At 38.1% G+C, this 17,279-nt stretch overlaps 1 protein-coding gene across 4 annotated transcripts in view; it reads right to left on the bottom strand.

The window, feature by feature from the left end:
• Positions 1-17,279, bottom strand: part of LOC116843614 (semaphorin-1A-like) — a 711,737-nt gene that overhangs the window by 473,704 nt on the left and 220,754 nt on the right. For 3 of the 4 annotated variants that reach the window (XM_032814175.1, XM_032814150.1, XM_032814158.1), the window contains one exon: positions 16,141-16,161. The exons of the other annotated variant lie outside the window; for it this stretch is intronic. In XM_032814175.1, the coding sequence (XP_032670066.1) occupies positions 16,141-16,161 (21 nt within the window). The remainder of the gene's footprint in view (positions 1-16,140; positions 16,162-17,279) is intronic. 4 annotated transcript variants of the gene reach the window in all.

The following is a 17,279-nucleotide window of genomic DNA, read 5'->3' as shown; positions in this document are numbered from 1 at the left end:
CTCTCTCTCTCTCTCTCTCTCTCTCTCTCTCTCTCTCTCTCTCTCTCTCTCTCTCTCTCTCTTGCTGTCTCGCTCGCCCGCGCGCCCCGGCCTACCTACCTACCTACCTACCATCCCTTCGTCGACTTGTGAACAAGAGTAAGACGACGCGATGTGCGAGTATGTGTCGCTGTGAGGATGCCGAGTGATTACCGCACATTAGTGATTACATATCGGCAAGAGAAACTCACGTAGGATGACGTTAAGTATGTAACACTCCGGGCCCGAGATATGCGCGATGTGGAGATGCCGCGCATTCTTCTCTCGCCTCCGTCCTCGTCGTCGACGCACCAGCACCAACACGGCGATTACTCTCGCCTAGGGTGTGCGTCATGTGAGAGATAGAGGAAGAAAGAGGAAGGGAAGGAGAGAAGGCAGGGGAGAAGAAAGAGAGAGAGAGAGAGAGAAAGAGAGAGAGAGAGAGAGAGAGAGAGAGAGAGAGAGAGAGAGAGCACGTGTGCATAGCGGCGCTGGCCGTGTAGGCAACGATGTGGAATACCGGAGAAAATGAGACGAACGCGGAGGACTATGAGGACAGAATGAAATAGTAGCTGGAGCTCGGGAGTAGAATGAACGTTCGCCAGCGACATTCGCTACTACCGGAGAGAAAAGCACAGAGTATGTGCGCAAGAGAGATACTCGGGTCTCCTGCGGCGGGTATGGCAGGGACAGGTGTTGGTTACGAGAGATCCTAAAGTCCCGAATCCGTTGAGCGCTCGAAGACTAATAAAGTTCTCTCGCCCTCAAACCGGCCGAGTCTATAATTCGGAAAGCGCGCCCCCAGACACTTTGTATTTCGAGTGTATCTTGCAAGTTGTAGACCCGCTTCGTTTCCGCTCCAGAGCACGCCTCGTACATACAACAACGACGCGCGTCCGTAACGGGAATCGTAAGGTGTGCACATCGTGTACAGGGAGGCCCGATATCCAAACTGTACGCAAAGTTTCCCTTTTGTTCTCTGAATGCCGTAATTATACGTCAGTTCGCAAAGTTCGTACTCGAAGAGAGAAGAGACGCGAGTGAGTGAGAGAGATTGAGACTGAGAAAAAAAGGCGATACGACCGTACAACAGAGGCAAAGGCCGGGAATAAAGAACAAAGAGAGAGAGAGAGAGAGGGGGGGGGAGGCAGGAGATAGGTGGATAGATAGATAGATGAAGAGAGAGAAAAGGGGAAGCATGTGTGGTGTTGCGGGTGTATCGTGTATGGTGGAGTGGCAAGGAGCGCGCTGACTCGGACTAATAGGCTAACAGGCTAATGTCGGCTCGTTTTGCCCTCTGATCTCCGCTCGAGCGCTCGCAATTATCGGAGTCAACTGGTACGACCCAGCGGCGGCTTTTTACGGCCGGCGGCCCCACCATTCATGAAATCATCGTGGACCGTGAATCGTCCGCCGCCGGAATGCACGCCGGAATGAACGCGCATGCAGTCGCCAGGCGAAACGTGTATTTCCACGGTGCGATATGGCCGCATGATACGCCGTTTCCGTTCTCGCGCGCGTCCTCGCGCGCGCACGGGAGTTTTCCGGACGATGCCACCTTACTCCGGGAAGCGGCGCTGCCGCGCGTGCATTCCACGATCCGCCAGCCGTGCTATTAAAGGCCGAGAGGACACAATGGGGTTACGTGCTCTCTACGGGCATTCCAGGTTTCGCGCGCGCAGGTAATCGGCGAGGAAATCAGAGCGACAATTTTCGAGCCAACGACTCGCGCGAGTGCCATACGTGTGTTCACCGTGAAATGCTGCTTTCCGTTATTCCGCGGCTGTTATTAAACGGCACTTCGAGCTTAATTCTCTGTTAGTCGCGGGTTATTGTGGAACGAAAGTTTTATTAATTAAACTGCAACACTTTTGAGAAACAACCATTTTTTAATCTTAGGTGTACATAAAAAAGAGCGCATATTAAATGATCAATTAGACAATTTCAGGATATCGACCTTAAAAAGTTGGGGCGCAACCAAAAAATCGGTATTTTTTCATTGGTCACAAAATACTTTGTAATATTAACGTATGTCTCTTCTTAGTTATTATACATATATAGTATATTTTGACATATTAATTTTTAAGATATGTTGTGTAAATAGATAAATAAAATGTTAATTCATTATTAAGTAAACAATGAATAGAACATACATAGGCTTCTATTATTTTTTTAATATAAATCATTTGTCCAAAACTAATAAAATTCTTAAAACACAATTAAAGATTAAGCATCAACGAAACACAAAAGAGCAATAGAAAATCAACATAAAATTTGCTTTTTTTTTATTATATAAATAAAATACGTAATAATAATATATTATATTATATATTTTACTTGACAAGAAAATCGGAACAAGTCCCGCTAAGGTATTTTCGGGGTGCTTCTATAAAGAGCTATACGGATGTTCCGCAAAATTCAGGACGGCTGGTCACAACTAGAAATATTTAGTTGCGAATAGCATGGTTGTATTAGCCTAGTTATCTTTGTGAGATTGTAACGTGTATGGTTGATATAATTCAGTTACTTTGGTACATCAACTATATCAATATAGTTGATATAGTCGCGTGACCTGATTGTGGCAACCAGAAATCGGTTGGGGTGACCCATTTACCATAGATATACTCTGGTTGGAGCAACTAGAGATATCGTCACTGCTACGACGCCAATAAATCAGTAATTGCTTTATGATTGCAACATAATTAACTATTCTATATCTTACTACTGAATCTGGCTGACAACTAGATTTATATATGACCCAACCGTATTCCTTCTACCGTACAGTTATTTTTAATAGTGAAATAATTTCTTTTCTTTTAATGTAGTACGCATCACTTTAATTCCCATTTTATGCTATATCAAAAACGAAGTTACAGCTTTCAGAGGCCCGCGACTACCGACAATTTAAAGAAGTATTACCTCTTTATCGTCTCATCGTCGAGCGGAGGCCGTCTCCACTGAAAAACAAGAGAGAGAAAAAGGAAAAAAGCCGCATGTACGCGGCTTCTTCTATTTTCTCTTTCCCTAGATTAAATCGCACCTGGCCAATTAACTTGGATGTAAGTTGCGTACCGAAAAGCTTACAATGTGCGAGATGTCGGTGCAAGCTAGAAAGGAAGAGAGAGAGAGAGACTGAAAGGAGCGAAGCTCGCGTTGCCCAAACTCCCAAACAGTTACATTCGCGACCGCTACACGGAAAACGTTTCCGTATTCAAATAGCGTCTTACAGTTTATCCACGGAAAAGTTACCTCGCGAGGTACGAGGCGCGCGCGCGCGCGTCGCGGCTTGAAAGTTTATCGAAACGAAAGTCGAAGCAATCTAAAAGGTCGATACAAGTCGCAACCGATACAGATAAATCTTATTCCTCCGCTCGCGCTTGTCCTTCCCGTCGAACTTTCTCTCGGGTGATTAATTTAACCGTGTATCGGATTAAACTTTCGCCGCGCGCTTTTTATTGCCGTTTACCAGGTGGATCAAATCGAACTTACACATTCCCGCGTTTGTATACGCGCATTCCGATAAATGCGATAATTCGTCTCGCAGGTCGTTCGTTATCCCTTAATTCGAGCGATATGCAAATTCGAATATATCACAACGGATAACCTGTGTGGATAAACATCTCAAAATTCAGTGGTTAAGACTCCTGGTCCCTCGCATTGTCTATCTTTTTTTAATGACGTCAGAAGTGAGAAAATTCATGCTAAAAATTCTTACGAAATACATTAAAATAAAAATATGTATCCATAAAGTAACACTTGCAATCGATTAAACAAATTTGTAAGATATTCCGTGCACTCTCCTTTTGCTCTAACCAATAATTTATTGTAAATTAATCTGAATAAAAATAGGCAAAGAAATAGGTTAAGAAGATGAATTGTATGTCACGTTAATTTACGACAAATTATTGATTGTTAATATTTTTAATATTTTTAATATTGTTATATTTTAATATTAATATTGTTAATATTGTTAATATTTTTAAAAAATTCTAATTTTCTATTTCTTATTCTATTAAATAAAAGAATTAGTATAAAAATAAAATTCCCTCTTTGACCTCACATAAAAATATACTCCCATGCCGATATCACTAATCGAAAAAAAGTTCCCAGATTATTTCCGTTATAATGTAGGTACAGAATTTATGGTTGGGTTAAGAATACAAAAAGAACAGTATATTTGGCTCACACCTAAATCTGATTGTGCTAACCTGATTTAATAGTAACATACGGAACAACTAATTATGTGGTTGCTACAACCACAGAGCAATTGCTGAGTTATTGACGTAGCAGCAGTGACGATATCTAGTTGCATCAGCTAGAGTATATCTATGATAAATGTCACTCCAACCGATTTCTGCTTGCCATGACCAGATCGCGCGCAACTACATTAATGTAGTTGATGCACCAAAATAACTGAGTTAATGTTGCATATCAATATACATATAGAGTAAAGGTAAGTAAACCAAAAGCGATATACTACTTTATTTTTGAAGGTTATGTCTTAATATAAAACTTAAAATATAAATGTAAATATATATATATATATATATATATATATATATATATATATGTGTGTAGTTGGAAGTACTCACTATCAGATAATATTATATTTTTACTGAAATTATCTCTAGATTTAAAACAAAAAATATTTTTTTGTAAAACGCACGAAAATGGAGTTCAAAAAAATAGATGCCAAAAGCGACATACCTATTGGAAGTTATATAACATGTTGCATATATGATAATATTTGATAATAAATAGTTCATTAATGCGTTTAATGGTTGAATAATATTTATTTATTTAGAATATAATGTTACAAAAAGGAAATATAATTAAATAAAAACATATCTTTGACATTTCCATCTTTTTCATTTTTCACATATTTTACATATGTTATATTTTTGAACTAAACAAAATTAAACTTTAAAATAAACAAATGTCACGTCACAATGGGAGAATCCGATTATGTTAATCACAGAGTACCTCACCTATCGCATATTGCAGATATGTCACTTTAAGACACATTCTTATAAAATTTTTCAAGTTATACAAAGTGACGAAGATAAAAATATTCAAAAAATATTTTTACAAAAGCCAAATGCATATAGAAGAACATAATATTGAACAAAAAGATAATTATCGCTGTTTAGTCTATTGGCCAATGAAAATCATAGAAATAAAACTTGCGAATTTCTAAAACTCGATATTTGATAATTTAACATATAAAAGAATAAGAAATATACCAAGTATGGATTTTTTACTTAGCTGATAAAACAAATTACATTTATTAGTTTCGATAAAATACAACATATAATATATAATATATATAATATATAATATAATATAATATATATAATATAATATATAATATATATAATAATATATATAATATATATAATAATATATATAATATATAATATAATATATAATATATATAATATATAATACATATAATATATGAGATATAGAGATATGTCGCTTTAAGAGGCCTATGTCGTTTTTGGCTACTTTGCTCTAATACATATTACCATCGCACAAAAATTATTAAAATGATGTAACTAATACTGTTCACAACTAAACATTTCTAGTTATATGCATCACATACTTTTTTCTATATAGAGTTCCTAATTGATATCGTAATGAGATAATAAATTTTGAATTGAGGAAAATTAATTTCTTAACATTTCAGAACATATATTCCGTAAATAGAAATATAGAAAAACGTTATGCATGAATGTATGCAGAAATATGCTCAGAAATATGCTCACGATTATAATGGGAGGCAAAATATAATTTTACTTAATTCCTCCACTTCGAAGTGTCGATCAACCTTTCATCGATGCGAGCCGCATCGTCGCTGGAAAATTGAGTTTCGCGTTCTCGGAATTTCGCGCCAATCTTGTTTAATTTCGACGAATGCAACATTAATCCTTTCCATCAATTTCCGTCGTGTTCTCTTGTTCAATACGCTTTTTTCCCCGCCAGAGTTCCCTCTGGGCTAAAATATCAACGGTATGAAATCCCGCGATCGCCTATGTATCATGTAAGCAGCCCTAACAAAAACCTTTCCGGAGAAAGTTTCTTCTCTTTTCAAACTGCTATCTATCCTGTTTACGCGATGTACAAACAAATCGCCGCGCTTAGAATTAGTCTTTATCGAAGCCCAGACGGATCGATCGGTGCTCAAAGAGTGCTATATTGAAGTATTCGCGAATATTTTACGGTATTTAATAATAAATATCTAGCATATTATTATATCTTAGATTTCAAAAAGTTCGCAAGTTTAAGTAAATTTTAACAAAATTGGAATTCGGGACTTAGTTACAAAACTAAGCCACTTTGTTAATGAAAAATAAATCGCCCTCAGAAACCTCAAGAAGAGTATAAAATAATTTATTCCTTTTATATATATATTTTATCTTAATGTTTTAACAATATTAGAGGTAGTTGCGAAAATTTGACTGATTAAATCAACAATAATTCCTTTTTTATTATTTATCTGCATATAACAATATAATTAATTACTTATCTAATTTTGCACGCTAATTTTTAATATCGTTAGAATATTATGATAGGATTATAGGTATGCAGGAATATTTATCCAAAATTATATTTAATCTTTTTCAGGGTTTTTAAAATTTTTAAAGACGGTTTATTACCTTCTTTGAAAGTTTCTTATTTCGTACTTTTTACTTATTTATTAAAAATTTGTTTTTGAAGTCGACCAAAAATAAAAGTTTCATCTTATATCTTTAAATGTTAACAAATTTTCAAGAAAATAGTGGAATTATCCAATCTCCAAGTTATTTGGGCATTTATCCGGATAATGACACTAATCTAAGAATCATGGAGATAACATACTAAATAAGTTCTACAAAATGTTTTATCTCAGTATCTCTAACTGAGAACCTCCTTTTCTTAAAATCGATTAAATTGAAAAGTCGTCATAAAGAATGACGTTATTCCTTGACAATTCATCTAAAGAAAAATTGCGTCTAAATTGACCAGAGAATCTCTCTGTAAAATTCATATGTTCTGAAACATCTTATACGTATACAGGGTGCCCGGTAACCGACAGAGGAGCTGCGTTGTACAGATAAATTAGGTAAAACTAAAAATGCCTCTACCATTTTGCGAATAACATGTAACATTCTAAGTTATTAATCAAAGAAAATTTGTGAATTATCATGCATCATAAATAGAGTTGTAGAAGCGATAGATGAGCTGTCATGGCGACGTTAGCCGCTATATGCGGCCAACGTATAACGTCATTTCTGTATGCTTATATATTAGGTCAAACTGAACAAAAAAGTCCTCTATCATTTTCCAAATGATCACATAAATTTTTAAATATTAATTAAAGAAGATTAGTGTATAGTTGTGCACAATAATGCACGAATCTTTTTTAATTTATAACTAAATATCTACATAGTAATTTGAAAAATGATATATAGAACTTTTTTGTTCAGTTTGACTTAATATACAAGTATACAGCGGTAAACATCGCCATCACAGTTCATCTACCGTATGGCGCGTGATCATTCATTTTTTATTAATAACTCAAAATTTTATGTGGTTGTTCGTAAAATGGTAGAAAAATTTTTTGTTCAGTTTGACTTAATCGGCTCCTTCATGAATTACCGGATATTCTGTATAATACATATAATTCGTATCATTATTACTATGTACCATTATATGCTTTCTCATTGTCTATTTTTGCCATTCCTATATTTTTTTCGTGAATTAAATATCGCGATAACACTGATTTTCTCCCGGGACTCTGGCTTTAATCTTCTCTGTCTAGAATCTCATTTTGTTCCTCATTCTCAACTGCGTTCAACCGACCGACCAATTCGTGCAACCGATTATCCTTCAGAACATGTACGATCTCTCCTACGTGTAAGGGAGCGCGATCTCGTTCGCCACACTGTTATGGTTGCGTAATAACGACGTGGATTTCCTTCGACAACATTGCGGTCTTCAGCGCTCGCAATCTCAATGCTTCCGAGCTCTCCGTAAACGCGCGCTCGCCGTTGTTCAAGATATACTCTCTTTTACGGACAGCAGCGAGCAAGTGGGGGAAAATAAATTCTATCGCGAGCGCCACTAGGGAATTGCATTTCAATCGAAAGCGCGGACGCGCGGACGGAGGACGAGGACGTGTACAACGTCTGAGGCGATTTCGAAGTTGAAACAGTCGCTTTTAAAAAGTCCACATCGATGAGACAGCGGACGAAGGAAGGGAAGAGGGGGAAAAAGGGAGAGAGAGAGAGAGAGAGAGAGAGAGAGAGAGAACACGCGTTAACGGTATAACGCGTCGCGCAACGAGCCTTCAAACACAGTCCGGAAAAACTATCGGCGCTGTTAAAAGGTAAACGCGAAACGATGATGGCAAGAATAATTCATCCGTAGGACTAACTGAACTCTGTAATTTACGGAACTTTAGCGGAAGCGACGATCGATGGTGCGCATCTAGATGGACGGTGTAAAGCTTCGCGGAGCTGCTGCTACCACTACCACCACCTACCCACTCATCCCTTCCCCCCTTCCACACACACACACACACACACACACACACACACACACACACACACACACACACACACACACACACACACACACACACAGAGCAGCTGTAAACGCAGGGTTGTGTGTTTCGGTTCCGTCCACTCTGTGTTCTCTCTCCGTTTGCATCGTGCCAGCGTACTAAAAAGCAGCACGGGAATAACAATACTCGTCGGGCCGAATGTAATGCAATTTTTCTCTTCGCCCGGGCGCAATTCTACGACGCGCACGCTTTTCATGTTAATTAGAGAATCGCGACTGTAGAGCAGTGGCGCGACTTGCTGCTGCCTGTCGTTGAAATCAAGTTAGAGTCTGCGCTTGCGATAAATATGTAAAGACGTTGCGCCCTCCTCTTCGCTTGTGTATCGACGACGTAGATACACAAACCTATCAAACTACGTAGAAACGTGAAGTTATGATTAACAACAACAAGGTGAAGCGTACTCTAATTCATCCGGCTCTGTAAATTTAAACATAACGCACTAATATTTGCCGAACACACAATGCAAAACAAACTAGTTTGCTCGCCCGCTGCCTTTGACGGCCCACAAGGCCGGCCGGGAGTTTCGTTTTTCGCGACGAATAAAGCGGTCCAACGACAATATTAATGGAATTGGACAAAAGTGTCTTCAGCTTTGCCTCTATTCGTTCGAGCTATTTTACAGACGTACACACATATCCCGTTACTGGCCACTTTTTCCGTAGTTACGAGAGAAAAGCGGAAAGTTTCGTTCGAATAGTAACAAACGAAATTATTCGCAAACTTTTGATAGTAACGAATATCATTGTAAAAGTAAAAGTAATAATGTGTGAGAGATCCCGCTTTTGTATTTTAATACATAGGATATTTTTACTGCAGTATAACACAATCGAAAACAGAACTTTTCACTGCTCAGCTTTCGTTTTCGCATCAAACAGCAAATCGCTCGGATCAATAGAATCCACGATTGCGGTCATTCAAACAAATATGCACATGAAAAATTTCTTGGGATCTAGTTTTAATCCAGTTCAATCTCCGAAAAAAAATTGTGGTTGCTAGTTGGGAAATCTCCCGCAGATTCAGATTAAAAACGTAATGTTTTAAACAGGCGTCTTTCTAAATAAGAAATCAGAACAGATGTGATTTATTCTTTCCCTGACGTTTTCCTAAGGATTTTCCTATTTCTTATTGTACGTTGGTATTAGACAAAATATATGAAACACACTTTAAGTATGTGCATTCTTTACAGGTATAAATATAAAATGCAAATATTCAGTGTCCCTAAAATATTTTAATTCTTTCGTTCTTCAATTTTTATTCTAAATTTGAATCTTCAATCTTTATTCTTCAATCTTTATTCTGAATTCAACAGTTTATATAAAAATGAGATTTTCTCCATTTGATTCCATAAAAATATACCAATATTACTAATTCAAAATATAGTGCGAGTTCTTATATTATTTCTGTTTTAAATCTAAATAAATAATTCACATTTGAAGTAATTGCCGATTGATATAGTAATAAAATAACCTATTTTTGCTATACCGTTTCGGGCATTCTATTTCAATTTGCCAAAATAATAGAATAATTTAGTTAGAAGTATAATATTTTACACATAATTTTAAATGAGAAATTAAACGTTCTCCCAATATCCTTTCTGGTCTCTATTTTACAATATAATTGAATAAAATATACGTTGAGCTTTCAAATAATTACATTATTTAGTAAAATACTCAGTGTTTAAAAAAAAACATATATATATATTTATTTATTTATTTGTTTATATTTATATATAACATATATTTATTTTTTTATATTTATATATTTATATATTTTTTTATTTTTCCTATTCTATATTGAATGTAACAGTTGATATAAAAATAGATTCTCTCTGCTTGGTATCAACGACGTTTCTGAATGAAAAAAGCATGCGAGTTTTCATAGCATTCCTGTTTTAAATCTGGATGGAGAGTTCACGTTTGAGGTAACAATGGAGTTTTCCACGGGTATCATAATGGAATCATCAATTTTGGAACAAACTTGAACACTCTAATCGAAATTTATATTGTATCCGGGAAAATCTTGAGAAATTCCTATCACGATTGTTAACATCGGCGGACAAAAAAAAGCAGCAGTTTTGATTATGTTTCGACGCGAAAAATTTGATCGTCAACGCGACTGTAATCGAATAATCGCAAGCACACAGAACGGAGGAATAACAATTCACGGCAATTAATTCAGCCGATTGACTTTGTCGCTATTTTATTCCTCCTCCCTTCCCTTCTCTTTTCCTCGGCGTGCACCGCGCAAACGTTCCACGGTCGTTTCTCTCTTCCGTGCAGCTACAGCCGACGACTGCAACAATTCCCCAAGATGCCGCGGCATCCAATATTTACGTCGTTCTTCATTTAAAAGAATCACCGCTCGTTGCACTCTTATCATATGCTCGTAAATTCCCGAGGAAAGATCGGCCCCAGCGGCGAGCGAATCGCGCGCGAACGCGCGCGCGTGCACTATCCTCCCTGCGCTCCAATTTTGTAGGATGGTCGCTGGGAATGAAAAGACCTCGTCAAGAGAAGAAGCCAAGTGGTTACCAACAAGATGGGCAAAGCGCTCGAGTATTCGCAGCGAGGCTACGATATCCGCCCGCCACCTCGCCCAGCGTCTATACGGATATTTCACGTGCCAGGCAATCTCCTTGACGTTTTAGGTCTCGTTCACACTCAAAAGCAGTTATTATTTTCCACGGCGTGATCCCGCGCAGTTGTCGTCGAATTCTCGCGAATTAGTGATATGGAAAATGTCACGGAAATTACCCGCTTTGCTCGACTCGGGTCTCGCGATCTACCGCGAGTTTGCCAGCCGGACAGCCACTCGAATAAAATATCGCGTTGCGCGATGTAACTTTAAATTAAACTTTTTTTCAAATCAAGTCCGCGTAAAGTTAACCGCGATTTCAGATCTCGCTGTCGCCATCGACCTTCTCGTGAAGATGGAGGGTTGAAGCTCGGAGATTTCAAGCTCAGCATCTGGTCGAGATGTTATTTTTCTGAGCTTATCTTTGATTTGATATTTTTAGTTAACACTTCGATTCCCATGTCTGCTTCCGAGACACGAGTTCTCAAGTGGAACGAGCAGCTTCTAGAAAATTTTTCGTGTAATAGCATGTTTATGATATCAAAAATTGTATGGAAATTTAGTAAATAAACATATGAATGCGAAAATGTGATACAATATTAATTTTTACTTATGTGTTGATATAGAATATCTTTAGTAAAATAATTATCAGAATTTTCCGACAAAATTATTTTAAAATTATCATTTATGGGACAAACAATTCACCCCGCTTGGGAGTTGAAAGATCAATGTATATATTGATATATGTGATATATTGGTATATATGTACACACACACACACACACACACACACACATATGACAGCATCGACGAAACTAAGAAATTATGTCATGACAAATTATTGGATCGTTTAACATTGGCATACTTCTCGTTATTAAGCCGTAATGAAATTAGATCTTCAACACGAAGACTAATTGTTTCGACGATAAATGATTCCATTGCTGTCGCGACACCGAAGACATTAAATCCGTAACATCTGAAGCGGCACGAAATAGGAATCCTATACAGATCGTAGCGAAACGTCTCGGGAAGGAAAAGAAGTAGAGCAAAACTGTAAGAAGTAGAGCAAACTGTACAATAAGGCCAAGAAAGACCAATAAAATGTCAATTTTCATATTATTTATCTTTATTTCAACTTTAATTTATTCAACTACAAACATTCTTCCTTTAATTTATTTTCGGAAATTATCACAAATTGAAATGTAAACACAAAAGAATATATTTTTTAACCTTCAATAGAACGTTTTGTCAACATTCCTGTTATGTTAGACGCCCTAAGCCTATTGATAATATGCCTCTTTCGTATATAATATAAAGAAGATGGCTCGTGAACATCTAACTGTGCACATTATTTATGCAACCAATCGAAATAAAATGAACAGTGCATTCAATCATCTTTTAATATTATATTATAATAGTTTCCGTCATCTGATTTCTGACTGATTTCATAAAAGCTGAAAGTTGCAAAATTTCTCGTGCATAATCCTGCCTCATTCTTTTACATAACATACATAGTTAGTGAAGTATATTACACATACCATATATGAGGTGTATTTATAATTTCTGTAGTACAAACTGTCTCATTCATAAAACACCAGAGATAATAAATTAGATGCAAACGTAGATCAAATTTAATAGTTATTTTAAATAGTTTTCACGTGAATAAATAACATCTGCATGTTATAAGCCGTATCCAACTAAATCATGAATTTCGCACCTGAATACGGCTTGCAGCATTAAAAGTTTTTTTCGATATATATTCGTCAAACACAAATATCATATAGATACTTTTATGTAAAAATTTAGCCGAACTTCAAATGAGGATAAGTCCTCGAAAAATTATTGTATTTGAAAAAAAATATTTCATTCTCAAGAATAAAGCTTATACTTTGAGGAACATTTGTTACATTTCGAATTTATCATCCCCCCTCTTGTTGGCTTTTCAAAAATAAGGACGTGTTATGTTTCCAAAAAATGGCACAACTTGATATATTCTGCGAAATGTAATGCATTTTCTCGCAAATTGTTCTTTGGTAAACTGTCACAAAGTATAGACTTTTCCTGTAAATTAAAAGAAAAAAACATATTTGTACGATTTTTTCGCAGAGTTACGGTGTATCAAAGTTAGCTATAAATTTTTGTTTAATTAAAATCAGTATTAGTATTATCCTATGCGCACCACGGCGAAGTTACCGGTCGGATTTCACGTATTGTTTTATGTATTGTATATGTGTATGTGCGCCTGTGTATCGGATAATGCTGGCGGTAAATTAACAAAAATGCATAGGTAACTTTAATACACCGTATCTCTGCGAGATACAAATTTTTCCTTTCTTTTAATTAGCAAGGAAAATCTACATTTTCCTATGGTTCTTATGGAATTTGCAAGAAGAATTCATTCCGCTCCACTGACAGTGTGTTGAATTATACAATTTTTTTAAACATACCATGTCCTCACTTCTATAAAGACGGCGCAAGAGGGAAGGAAGAAGAGAATAAATTCAAAATGTAGTAAATGTTCCTTAAAGTACAGACTTAACTCTTAAGAATTAAAAAAAATTGTTTCAAATTCGATAATTCTTCGAGGAGTTATTCGAAATTAGACAAAACTTAAATATGATCTATACAATAACGGTAACAGAGCGCTACGACATTGAAATCCGCTCTATATCCTGATTAAAGACGTACTAAAAGCCGGAATATGCTACTCTTGCGTCATTTCTACGTTTCCGAGAAAAGGAACGTTTTGTCAACTGGAGACGTATTGTATCGTCTTACTCTATTTGGCACACTCGTGGCCTCTCACCGATCCAATTATCCTACCTCGACATCTTCCTGCATAATTTCAGCTCAGAGTTTTAAAGGAAACTCGCAACTCTCTGAACACCGTCTGATGCAACGAGGGACCTGTTCCAACGAGCACACGGGCGTTTAGAAATTTGATAACGACGAGTTATCGACGGTACTTTGCGCGCGACACGTCGCGTGGGGAAAATTTGCCACGCGGGGATGATCGCGATGTGTCGCAGCTCACCGATGGCGCGCTCTCCACAATCGTTCGCCGTCTGCCGCCAGTGGGTAAACGAGTGGATTGCAGAGTCGTGAGGAGTCCTCGCTTATTACCATCGTTCGTCACGGTAAAATGAATTCATCGCGAATATCCATCCATTCTGTCCGTCGCGTCGCGTCGTCGCTGTAAGTGTACGCACAGATGGGTTCCCCACACGAATTCGCGAACGCCTGCGTATCCGTCAGTGTGAAGGACGCCTTACTCAAGATCTACCTACCTACCTACCTACCCTCGGCTCGTTTCCAAGTCTCGAAGCTCGCAGCGTGTTCAACCGTAGATCGAACTGCGCAGAAACGGCGACGAGGGTCGTCGTGTAAGAGAGAAGAGGTCGCAGGAAGAAAGGAAGGAAGGAAGGAAGGAAGGAAGGAAGGAAGGAAGGAAGAAAGGAAGGAAGCAAGCAAGCAAGCAAGGAAGAAGAGAGAGGAAAGAGAAACGAGGGGGAGGTAAGGGGGAGAGAGGGCTGCGATGAGAGAGCGAGGTAGGTAAGAAGCGGCGGAGCGCCGTCGCTATAAGGCACGATAGAGCGGTCGGGGTAGGGCGATAGGGAGCGATAGGAGAGGAGAACTGCGGATAGGAGGACAAGAGATGCGGGGCTGGCGGGAGCTGGGAAAGAGTGGGTTTGGCGTTGAATTATGCCGCGTATGCAAAGTGCAAGCTATCTTGGCGAATGATAAGGGAACACGCGAGTCGCGCATATCTCGTCGGTTGGAAATAAGCAACGACACTTTGCGTCGCGCTCGGCGGAGTCCCGCGGCGGTGGCGGTGGCGGTGCTGGTGGCGGCGGCGGCGGCTGGAACGTAACGGTCTCGCGCTCGCGCGCCTTGTAACACGGGGGTGCTTCGGATATATTTGCATAATATTTATGCAACCCCCTTCCCGCGCTGAGAGACCAGCGGCGCTAACGCAAGAGCGGCGCGCCGGCGGCAGCCTGCTTCTGTCTCTCGCGAATTCGCAGCTGTGAGAGAAAGAAAAAGTCAAAGAGGGAAAGAGAGAAGAAAAAAAGATAGAGAGAAAAAGAGAGGGAGAGGAAAAAAGAGGAAGATCTCCGCGCGCGGTATCCGGCAATCCACTCTCGCTTCGCGCGAACCCACTTCGCACTTCGGAACGAAACTTTGCGGTGCGCCGCGAGCGTGAGATATATCGGCTCCCAGAATCACGACTTTGTATTAGCGATCGATACGAGAGATAAGCGGCGTACGGCGGCAGCGGCAACGGCAGCGGGGAAGTGGGAAAGGAAAGAGAGAGAGAGAGAGAGAGAGAGAGAGAGAGAGAGAGAGAGAAGAGGAAGGGCGGGAGACAAGGTTGAAGGGCGAAAGGGAGCAAAAGAGGAGGAAGCAAACGAGCGAGTTGGCGGCGTGATGCGGCGGCCCGTCCGTTGGTGCGGTGGCTCGAGATTGCGAGTTCGAGCTTTGGCATTGAATTCAATTTTGCTGTGTATAACCGCGAGCTGCATTAACCAAGTAATATTCTATAGATTAGCGTGACCGCAGCGGCGGTAATTACTCGAGCATTTGGCAACGACTCCCTTCTGCTTTTCATCGGAATTAAGGCGCGCGAGCGGTGTGCGAGTAACGGAGATCAACTTTTAGTAATTTATCCCTCACACATACACTGTCACTCTCTTTCTCTCTCTCTTTTACACGCGCGCGAAGAAGATGAACTCCATTCTATATCAATTGAAACTCTGCAATAATTTACTGTCTATTGCTCTGAGACAGCGTCTCATCGAGTAACATCTTTGATTATTCCATTGTTGCTGTGTCATCTTAAAAGCGTTTTTCTCAAAACCGTGTTTTTCAAATTTGTGTATACGATAGAGAAAAATCTAATTAACCGATTGAGTTCCACCTCAGCCCATTTTGTTTGTTACCTGTTTCTTTACTAAGTAAACCTAAAACAAAATTAAAAAAATAAAATTAGACTAGTTTTTTATACTAAAAAAGCGAAATTTTTTTTATGAAAAATGAAATTTTTTTTAGAATCGTGTCCATTTCTCAATTTTTGTTATTTTTTCGGTTTTTTGGGTTCACTTAGAAGATAATTATTTAAAATTAATAAAAATTTTTGAATCGTTTGTTTCAGACAAGATTTACACTCTCTAAAATGTATACAATGGACCAACTGCAGCCGCGAGGCGCTACAAGCATCTTCCTATTTCGCCAGATTAATGGCCATATTTTTACTCCAAACAATTAATTTTTGTATTTTAAATATACAATAATATATTTTAAAAGTGTGGGAGTAATTGCTTTTATTTTACCTACTTTAAAAAATTCCTAAAAATTATGCATTTTTCGGGCTCTTAAACCAGATTCTCCCCATAACAGATGTTATTGCTCAGCAAAATCTACGTTTGTAGCGAGCTATGTTCTTTTGTAATACTCATTTTTTTTTCATTGAAAGAGATATACAAATCATATTCTATTTTCATAAGTTATATTAACTCAAAGTCAATGTCAAATGAGATTATTTCACAGGTATGAGTTTTTTAATAAATTATCTGTTCAGAAACTGCACCTTCTTTTTGTATATATGATAAAAGTTTCCATGTAGAAAATTAGTTACAAATAGGAATGCTAGAAATGATCCTGATTTTCTCATTCTATCTAAATGTAGATCCGAGATATTTAAGCGCTTATTTATATATTATACAGCCTAACTTTGAAACGACATTCCCACAAATATCCGAAGTGCAAAAGTAATGGATGAATTCAAATTTAATTTTTACAATTTTTTGTTTCATCATGATGTCTGAGTAAACTCAACCGGCGGATCTATTTGAATTGGACATCATACTTCCTTTTCCAGTACACTAGAGAATTGCTGATGGTCAAATCAGATCACATTATATAAATTAATTATACACATATAAGAACTTTTGCAAAATATACTTTTCAAGAGCTTGAGGGGATATTTATCTCAGAAACGCCTAATACATTACGCTTCTCTCTCTCTCTCTCTCTCTCTCTCTCTCTCTCTCTCTCTCTCTCTCTCTCTCTCTCGTTCTTC

Source organism: Odontomachus brunneus, unplaced genomic scaffold (assembly GCF_010583005.1).
Source record: "Odontomachus brunneus isolate Ranch 3 - 2012 unplaced genomic scaffold, Obru_v1 Obru_scaffold_003, whole genome shotgun sequence".
Classification (NCBI taxonomy): domain Eukaryota; kingdom Metazoa; phylum Arthropoda; class Insecta; order Hymenoptera; family Formicidae; genus Odontomachus; species Odontomachus brunneus.
This window is presented reverse-complemented; position numbering and strand designations above follow the sequence as displayed.